Source organism: Myotis lucifugus, unplaced genomic scaffold (assembly GCF_000147115.1).
Source record: "Myotis lucifugus unplaced genomic scaffold, Myoluc2.0 scaffold_72, whole genome shotgun sequence".
NCBI classification, from domain to species: Eukaryota; Metazoa; Chordata; class Mammalia; order Chiroptera; family Vespertilionidae; genus Myotis; species Myotis lucifugus.
Genome location: NW_005871120.1, coordinates 3,906,377 through 3,916,610, shown reverse-complemented (window position 1 = coordinate 3,916,610; position 10,234 = coordinate 3,906,377). Strand labels below are relative to the sequence as shown.

Below are 10,234 nucleotides of genomic sequence, written 5' to 3'. Positions count from 1 at the left end.
GACCCAGGACAGGGAAGACAGGATGAGGGGGGGAGGCTGGCTGACTGCCAGGGCCCATAGAGGGTGCAAGCAGCTGATGAGAGATGAGAACTGAATTCTGCAGGGAAACCGGGGGGAAGTCACACTGGAAGGATGGAAGGTGAAGACTGATCCCAGTTCCTCCATCCTAAAAGCCCAGCTCTTGGTCCAGGTCAGCGTCCCCGGTGGATGCAGCCATGGCATCCTGGCCATGCCTAGGATTCGATACCCGCTCAGTGTTGCCCGTTGGCTTTGGCCCTGCCCTCCTCCTTCCCTATTCCCCGGTCCGGAGACAGCAGCTGCTGCTTCACGGGGACATCCGCGGGGCATCAGTGTCACGGCAGCCTAAGATTTCTATTGCAATCCTGACCCCAGCCCCACCTGACATGGCCTAGTCTTCAAGGGCAGGCCCCGGGTGTTAGCCCACTGATGTGGTCCCTGGGGGGAGGGGGGTCCCAACCTACATCCCCACCCATACATCTCTTCACCAGCCTGCACAGGGTCTCTAACCCTGCCACCTTGTCCTCCAGGCTAAGGCACTGGTTGGTGATAAACTGTATCAAGGATCCTAAAGGGCAGGCTCCCAAGGACCTAACCCAGAAGCGACCAGGTTCCTCTGGGCCCTTCATGGCGTGGCCTCTCACCGAGTCCCTCCAAACTGGGAAGAAGTGGCTCATGAGCAGCCCGAAGGCACCCCCTGGGCCGACGACACTGGACCAGGCCTCCACCCCTTACACCCGGACTGGCTGGGGCTCTCCCGCCCCACCCTGTCCCTGCCTGTCCCACTACATACAAGACTTCCAGGAAGAATGCAGCTGCCCAAGTGCCGGAGCAATTCTGGGGTCCCCTACCCTGAGCCCCCTCCACGGGCTCCTCTGCCTTGGCCTCTGGGGCCTCGTCCCCCTCGGGCCCTGGATTCGGTTCCTCCGAGCTCTGCTGGGCCCCCTCGTCCCCAGGGCTTGGGGCTCCTGCTGCTTCCTGGGGCTCCCCCGCTTCCTCGGAGGTGTCCCCTGCTTCCTCTGAGCTAGCCCCAGAGCCGCTGTCCTCTTCTGATTCTTCTTGGGATGGAACTCCTCCTTCCTCGCCTCTGCTGAGGCCACCACCCTCTTCCTCAGAGGACGCAGCTTCCAGATCCTCCTGCAACATCCCTGGCGCCTGGCCCTCCAAGGGGCGGTCCTCCTGGGTGCCCCCTGTCTCTACAGCTGGGCCGGGCTCCCCCTGGTCCTCAGGCCCCTCCCTGGCTTTTGTGTCCACGTCCATGACTCCATCTGGCCCTTCTGGCCCCTGATCAGGCCCTGGGATGCCCTCGCCTGCTGTCTCTACTGCCACAGGAAAGGCCCCTGTGCCTTCAGGCTCTGCAGTGCCCGCAGCTGCTCCCTGCGGAGGGCTGTCCCCTAGGACCTCCTTGGCTTCCTCAGTGACCACGCCATTCCCAGCCTGTCCTTCCGCCTCCTCTGGTGAGCCCTCTCTGGCACTGAGCTCTGGCCTCCCTTCTTCCCCAGTCCCCTCTTCCCCTTCTGGAGGGAGGGCGCTTGCTCCTGGTAGCTCCACAGGGTCCCCGGGGGGAGCTGAGGCTGAGGCATTGGAAAGGCTGGCGTCAGGGTCAGAGCCTGGGCTGGGGGCAGTGGTGGAGGCCCCTGTGGCAGTCTTCTCCGAGCTCTCAGCCTCCCTGCCATCTGGGGAGTGAAGGAGCAGGTTCTTCTCTTGAGGGGCCGCCTCTGCATAAAGCGCCCTTTCCTTCTCCTCTAGACTTGCATCTCCAGCAGAGAAATGATTCTCCAACAAATTGCCAACATCTTCTGTGCCACCCGAAGCAGAAACTTGCAGTTCTAAATGATTAGAACACGATTGGTCAGTTTCACAGGGTTGGCACTCACTTTACTTCTCAAAAGAGTCTAACTCAACCTAGCTCCTGTCTTCCGGGAGTGAGGTGTGGACCTGGTATCGGTGGCATCTCCCTCCCAGGTCTTCACAACTGCCCTGGGCAGCAAGCAGGGCGGGTGTTACTCTGCCCCCCTCCCAAGACATAGAGGCCGTGGCTGGGGGAGTTACAGACCCCACTGTCTGTCACTGTGGGACTGAGCGGCTGACACCCGTTCCCCAGCTCCTCCCCTGACCCTGACAGCCTCTCCTGGTGACTGTGTAGGGATGGAAACTGGGTGAGCCCTTCCAGTCCTTCCTCAACCTTGCCGCAGGCACGAAGGCACGTGTAGCCTGGCTCACCAGGAGATCTTTCCAAGATAGGACAGATGCCCTGTCAGTTCCTAGAGTCATTAACTAGCGTGCTTTTTATACTGCTATCAGCAAAGGAGTGCAAACAGGTGTGTGCAGGCCAGATAATCTTAGGTTACACGGCAGAGTACTTAGGGGATTACTTGTGGCTCTCAGCCTTATTAAGTCACACATCCAACTCTGTCCCCTTAAGGGCAGGCATTTGCTGGCCTTGCTACCTTAGATTAAAGAGGACGTGGTCAGAGGAGAGAACGATATCCAAAACTAGAAGGGCCAGGGCTTCCCGGTGGCCTTAGCCAACCTCTTCTGAGGGTATCCCCTTCTAAAGCTGATAGCTTTACCAGGAAGCTGAAGGCACAGGGGAAACCCAGCAGGAGAGAACAAAGTAGGGGCTGAGTCTGTGCTGCTAAGACCTCTGTCAAGGGACACGTTTAATTTATGTGGAAAATGGGGTCAGAAGTGAAGGTCGAGCCTATTCCTTCTGCCCCTCCCAACCAGACTGGACCTGTTTAAGGAGAAGGCCTGCGGTAGGGGGACCCTGCTGGCTCGTGGGGACGAGGGACCATGGGGCCCTGCCCTGGGGCAGCTGAGACAGCCCCCGGGCTCCCTTGACTCACAAGGTTCTTTCTGAGGAAGCAGCCCCTCTCCTCTGCTGAGTACAGACACCCCCCTCTCTTGGGCCACAGCCTGGTCTTCCCATCTTTGCCTCAACAAAGAAAAGCCACTTTTGGGGGTACCTCTTCTGCCTGGGCGTACGCACACAGTTTGTGCCCTGAAAGCTGGGGAAGCCTCCAGGGACCAAGAACAAATATTTTCTCATTAGTCCCCACAGATGCAACCTATGCTGCTATCAAATTCAGAAGAATGGGAAGTTTGGGCACCTTTTATTATAAAGGAGCCCCATATATGGATACAACACTTCCCCAAGCACTTTCACATATATGGCCGCATCCAAACCTCCCGCATCACTGTCAGCCACATTTCAGAGCCGAAGGTCCAGAGAAAGTCTTTGACTCGCCCAAGACACCAGGTGTCTGGCTAGTGGGTGACTGGAACCCAGAACTGCTGCTCCTTGCCCAGGCCTTGTATGCCACGGTGTGTAGGGAAGCACAGGGCTACCCCTTCCCACGGGTATCTCGCCCTTCCCTGCCTGCACCTTCTCTCCTGGCTCACACTCCAGACCCTTCCTGGCTCCTGGGTTGCAGGAAGCAAGGTTTAATCCTCCCTGTGTTCCCAAGGCTGGGACCCTGCCTGACCCAGGGAAAATGCTATGAAGAGGTGAGATTTAGGCACAAGAAGAATTCATCCCTTAGTGAGGGACCTGAAGATTACTCATTAAAATTTTCCTTCATTACCACATGAAAACCTATATATCCTGATTCCTTTACCTGCATATCTATCCCCGCACCACCACCCTCTATGGCAGGAACTTGGTTTAACCCAAGGAGACTGAAAGTCTCTGAGCAGCAAGATATATATCAATGAGATACATTTGTATAACTATTCAATGTGCCAGGCAATGCTTAAGCACTTATTTATTTTATTATTATTATTATTTAATCCTCACCTGAGGATATTTTTCTATTGATTTTTAGAGAGAGGGAAAGAAAGAGAGAAATATGGATGTGAGAGAAACACATCGATTGGTTGCCAACCACATGAGCCCCGACCAGGGCCCGGGCCAGGGAGGAACCTGCAACCGAGGCACGTGCCCTTGACTGGAATCAAACCCAAGACCTTTCAGTCTGCAGGCCGATGCTCTATCCACTGAGCAAAACTGGCTAGGACAATGCTTAAGCACTTTATTTTTTTTAAAATATATTTTATTGATTTTTTACAGAGAGGAAGAGAGAGGGATAGAGAGTCAGAAACATCGATGAGAGAGAAACATCGATCAGCTGCCTCCTGCACACCCCCCACTGGGGATGTGCCCGCAACCAAGGTACATGCCCCTGACCAGAATCAAACCTGGGACCCTTCAGTCCTCAGGCTGACGCTCCATCCACTGAGCCAAACCGGTTAGGGCATTAAGCACTTTATATACAAAACATTAATTTACTTGATCTTACTCAACTTACTAAATCTTACTTGCTCCCATAAAACAAGTCTTACTCTTAGCACCATTTTATAGATGAGAGGACTGGAATCAGAGACACTGGATGCCTTGCCCAACATTACGCAGCTAGCAACTGGCTGAGGCCATTTAACTCCAGAGCTGCAGAGGAGATTGCCTACCCTGGAGAAGGTTCAAATCCGCCTGCTCAGAGGGTAGCATTCACAGCATCAGCACCACCTGGGGACCTGGTAGAGAGGCCGACTCTCGGGCCCCAGCCAGACCCACTGAACCAATGCATTTTAACGATCAGTTTTCACATTACAGTTTGAGAAGCTCTGGTCTACAACACCTGGTAAAACTACCTCTAAACCAATGTTCTTGGCACTGAAATCCTCAGGTTCTTGGTCCCATTCCTCTCCCTTTCCTCAAATGTTCTGATTGAAGTAGGGTATATGCCCAGCATCAGCACTTTAACAAAAAGATCGTGGATAATTCTAATGTGCAGCCAATGGTGTAAACCACTGATCAGCCAAATAACCTTGGCTCTGAGGCTTCCGCTCCCAGCCTCTCCCCACTCATGTGCACACTGGGGCCTCCCAAGTTGGATGGGTCGCCTGGAGCTTGGCAGGTGACCAATAGCAATGGTCAAGGCTTCTCCTCTGGGGAATACATTCCTTTCCACAGGTCCCTGTTGCCCCCTATCAATGACAATGATGACCATAATGATGGTGGTGGTGGTGGTGATGGTGGTGATGATGGTGATGGTGAGGGTGATCCCGGTGGTGAGGGTGATAATGATGGCAATCGTGATGATGTTGGGCAGAAAAGAATGAGTCTGACCACTTGTGGCATTTTTAATATTCTCAAAATATCCTCTGACCCTGATGGGGATGAGAGGGCTGTATAGTCAGTCCCAAGGGAGATGAGGACCCCAGACTTTGGGACTTTACCATGACCTCCACACTGCTGCGTATTTTCATTCCTAAGCAGGAATAGAAGACAAGTGTGTGCATGTATATACACACTTGACTCGTCCCTCGTTCTTATGACTTAGTGCCAAGCTGCCCCTGACCTTCTGCTGAGCAATTTGGAATGAAAAAGACCAAGGGTGATGGCTTCATGCCCAGTGACCTTCCCTCCTGGGCTAAAAATAATTTCTCTGACACAAAGTCTCTCAATGAAACAAGCTGTGCCATTGGGCCCCAGAGCTCGATCCCCCAGAAGCAGCTGTGACATTGGGCCCAATCTCTCCTCTGGGAGGCACAGTCAGAGGCAGAAAGAGTCTCTGATTAAGCTCAGTTCAATTCTATAAAATCAAACAGTGCCTTCCTGATCTCCCTAGCATCTCGCTGAAGCCCCCCACTGGTCCCTGGAGGAGGAGGTGGGGGACAGAAGACCCAGGACACCCTGGATGGGTTAAGAGCCTGGTAAGATGAGCCTTGGTCTATCCCAGGACATGTAGTACCATACTGTATGTGCTGCTGCCAAGGCTGCCGCCCCAGCTCCACATAGGCCTGGGTGCTTACATCAAGGTACATGACTAGCATGCCCCCAGCTCAACCATGAAGACCATGGGAATACCCGTACGCCTGAGAAGCTGGTGCCCTGAACATAGCACAGCATATACCAGTTCTGCTTTCTCTCCCAACACCCCTTCTGCCATCAGCCTTTTTGGGGAGATCAGCCTCAGCCGCTGCCCCCACCCATAGTCTCAGCAGTAGCCTCAGGCTCAGTTCCTCTTTCCTCTACCAACCAAACATCTGATCATTTCCCAGCTTCTAATTCCTTCCAAAGCACTTTTCACATGGACTCAGCTAACTCTGGAGTTGCCAAAGGCCTTGGTGGGTCCAACTGTAGAAGAGGAAGCTCTGGCCAGGTAGCTCTGGAGACTTGCCCAAGGTCAGGGGTAGAATTGAGACAGAGCCCAAATTCATGGCTCTCAGTCTAGAGTTCTTTCTGCTCTCGGGTAGTTTGAAAACCATGTCCCATGAAGGGAGAGAGGTCCACTGACGTGACTAGAAGATGAGGATGACGAAGGAGCTGGGGTTCAGTCGCCCACTTTGCACTTCCTGCCCAGCAGCTCTCCCTGGGTCTGTCTATCACACCATTTAAGGAAGGGGTAGGTGGTTGACAACTACTGCTCTTGTCTCCCCCACTTATTCCCTAAAAATTCCTCTAGCTTCCTCTTGATCATTTTCTCCAACATTCCAAGGAGCTCCCCCTTACAGCATCTTTTCATTTTAATCAAACATGTCAGGCATTGAGCTAGATGATGTCTTGCCTCCACATAGAACTTCATGCTTTCCAAAGTTATTTCATGTTCTTCTTTCATCTTCCTAGCAGTCTTCTGAGGCAGAGAAAGCAAGGATTATTAACCTCCCTTGAAATGAGGAAGCAGACACAGGAGAGTCAAGGTATTAGCTCAACAAGCCATTCCCAGAATGGGCTAGAACGCAGGTCAAGAAACAAAACAAAGCTCCCTGGCCCACGTGGAGGTGGCATCTGAGACCCGAGAGCTTTCCAAGCATAAATGCCCAGGCTCCAGAGGTGGGTCAGTGTGAATCTGGTGTTTCACAAGGTGATTCTAACGAACACCAACATTTGAGAACCATGATTCTGAGCCACCTCAGTACCAAGTGTCAGAGAATTTGTCTTGAGGTCAGGAGAAGAGAGGTTTATTCAGTATAGAGTTCTGTTGACCTGTTTTGAGTCCACATCTAAGCACTGAATTTATTCCACCCTGGAGGAACAGAATACAAACTCAATTCCATCCTGTCCCAGTCTCCTTAACAGGTACTTCTAAGGATCTGCCAAGGTTATTCTTCCACATTACTTCTCCTCCATTTGAACTGAAACTATCAAGTCCAAAGTCAAACACAAGTAAAATACGTGTGACCGCTACTCATAGACAATTATGCAAATGAGTCATTAGTAATAAAGGCCCAGGGGGACAATCACTTTCCAATTCTATCTGAGGACATATCTGTCCCAGGGAGTCAGTCTTGGCATTCAGGGAGCCCCACATCTATCACCAGTCTGTCCTCTACCCACACTTGGACACCTCGTCGGCTGTGCCTCAAGTGCAGCTGACAACACCTCAGAAACAGTGTTCACAGAGCCGGAGTGAGCGGACTGACCCTTGCATGTTCTAGATCAGGGGTCCTCAAACTTTTTAAATAGGGGGCCAGTTCACTGTCCCTCAGATCATTGGAGGGCCGGACTATAGTTAAAAAAAAAACTATGAACAAATTCCTATGCACACTGCACATATCTTATTTTGAAGTAAAAAAAACAAAACGGGAACAAATACAATATTTGTATTTGCATGTGGCCCGCGGGCCGTAGTTTGAGGACCCCTGTTCTAGATCTTATCTCCGAACACTTCTGGGCTTATCTGAAGTGGGAAAATGGTCAGTGGCCTCTTCTGGCATCATATTGTTTCTTGACCTTATTTACAGAGTAAATGCTCACCACTCAGGGTCCCTTGTTCCTTCACTTCTTGGATGAGCCTGCAGACAGCTTTGCAGATGCCAATGCCAAAAAGGACCGTAGAAGGGAAGTATAAGAGGCAAAGGTTGCCCACATCCTCCCAGGACCCCTGAAACCTTCTCTCTCACCATTCTGTTAGCCTTTACCTCTTCTCCTCCAGACAAGAAGACAAAGGTGCAATGAATAAGGCAGCTACTCTCAAAAGGTTCTTTGGCCTCCTGGCCAAGCTCCTAAAACCAAGGCTAATACCACCAGGACAGCTTGTCCCTGGCTGGACTCGAGCCCAAAAATGATTCACCCAGGGGATAGGATACAACAACAAAGGCACCAATCAGAGAGAACCAAGGGATTTTGAGTCAAAAGGGACCACCTCACAGACTATTTGATTTCCATGCTGAGAATCCTAACGCCCTGATAAATTATTGTCCCAAAGCCACAGGGTTAGGTAGGTTAGTTATCAGCAGGCTGGTTCTAGAACCCAGCTCACCGCTAGTTGGGAGTCCTGTGAGCTTTCCCGGCAACAGGTTACTGCCCCCCAGAAACAAGAGGGGGGGATGTCAGCCTCAGAAGGATGGTAGCTTCTTAATCTAACCTCTCCTACCTCCCTTTAAAAGGATTGCTTAAGACTTCAAGACAATTGTTTGTAATCCACAAAGTCTAAAGAATTGACAGATCATTCCCTGTCCCACCTCTAATTTCTGGGAATGCTTGGTTTAGGAGGTACAGAGAAAGCGCCCACAATCCCACCACCATTGTGCATCCACAGGCCTGTCACTGATGCCCGGGGGATTCATGACTGAGAGTGAACATTGCTTTCAAAAGGCAAATGCCTTTGGAAGAAGCAAAACGTGAAGCCCTAACCACTTAGTGTGACTCGATTATTAAAGTGACATCCTGAGGAGCACCAAGTGTTCCCAGAGATCAGCCTCAAGTGAACAGAAATCCTTGCAGGGGTTGTTAGGCAATATTTCCTACATTCAGAGGAGCTGAGCTTGGCAGGAGAGGATGGGAAGTAGGGAGAGATTCAGGCTAGATTCTGAGACAAACTGAGGCAGGTGGCTGGCTTTCTCCCACCTCCCACCCAAAAAAACAGAATCTCCCTGGGTTCTACAAGGATGACCCTCTGGGAGGTTGATGGTTTAACTTTGGGGCACCAGACAGGGAGAGACCCAACTGGGAGCCAAAGAAGTCTGGCCCCTAACATCCCAGTCAACCCTGGGTTCAGGTCAGAGCCCTCATGGGCTTAGCAGATGGAGGGAACAATGAGGCCAGACCCATCTCATCCCCAACCCAGGAAAGCTGGAGGTAGTCTGCTTGATTCGGAAGCTTGGAAATGGATCTGACACCTTCCCAGCCTGGGCCAGGGCCACATCTCAGGTCTTTCCTTTGCCATACATCACAGAGCCAAACTGGTCTTTCTGGGTGCAGCTGAAAGTCAGGAGAGCTGGGACCTGCTCATTTACTGTCTTACTAACCAGCAATGTGACCTTGAGTTGCTCTGCACTCTTCCTACACCCAACTCCACTCACCCATACAAAATGCAGATAATAGCACCTGCTTGGTCAATCCCCTTGGAGTATGTTAAATAGCAAACGATGTTTAGAAGCATTCTATGAATGTCTGGTATAATAATTATTTCCTAGAAGAGCAACGATGCCAGGCCAAATCCCAAGTTCACTGAGTGGACCAAAACAGAACCAGCTTTGGACAGAAGCCGAGCTGGCTCACCTCCCTTAGTCCTTTGACCCCCCTGCTTCTGGAGGGTCAGTTAGTAGGCCAAGAGAGGTCTTTCTGGCTGGGACTCTGTCGCCCCTTCTCCCAGCCAGAAGCTGCTCAAACAAGTAGCTGTGGCACCATGGGGGTAGCCCTATTCCCTGCATGAGGTTCCAGCTGTCCTGAGACAGAAATGGACCTTAGCTGTCAACACTCCCGGGCTCAGATCTTGTTCTGCTGAGCCCCAAGTTAACCCCTGCAGTCACTGACTCCCAGTTTCAATCAGCACTGACTCACCCAGAAACTTCTAAGGCCTCACATGGTTTCCCCTACCCCCTCTCCCTCCCAGAGCCCTTCCATCAGGCCACTGAAGCGAGGTGACCCTGCACTTCACCCAAACACAAACGCACACTCAGGGGGACATCTAAACAGACCACTCGTCAGGGGGCGTCTGTAAGAATGGATGAGAGGCCCTGGCTGGAGGCAGAGCCGCTGAGGGCCCTTCACGACTCTCAGAAAAGGCAACACTGCCCGAGAGAGGCCACTCACAGCGCCAGCATGGCCTCGTGTCCTCGTGATAAGAGAGCACAGGGAGCAAAACAATACACCCTTCAGAACCGACCTGGGCCTCGAGAATGAGCTTTGACTGCGCCACAAAGACAGAGTGAGGGGGGCTCTAGTTCCCATTCAAGTGGAGCTCTGCTTGGCTGACATCAGAGCGAAGGT

The 10,234-nt window shown here is 52.0% G+C and overlaps 1 protein-coding gene across 4 annotated transcripts in view; it reads right to left on the bottom strand.

Moving 5' to 3' along the window:
- Nucleotides 1-10,234, bottom strand: part of SRL (sarcalumenin) — a 42,967-nt gene that overhangs the window by 14,567 nt on the left and 18,166 nt on the right. The window contains exon 2 of one of the 4 annotated variants that reach the window (XM_023755252.1): nt 870-1,847. The exons of the other annotated variants lie outside the window; for them this stretch is intronic. Within the exon in view, the coding sequence (XP_023611020.1) occupies nt 870-1,847 (978 nt within the window). The remainder of the gene's footprint in view (nt 1-869; nt 1,848-10,234) is intronic. 4 annotated transcript variants of the gene reach the window in all.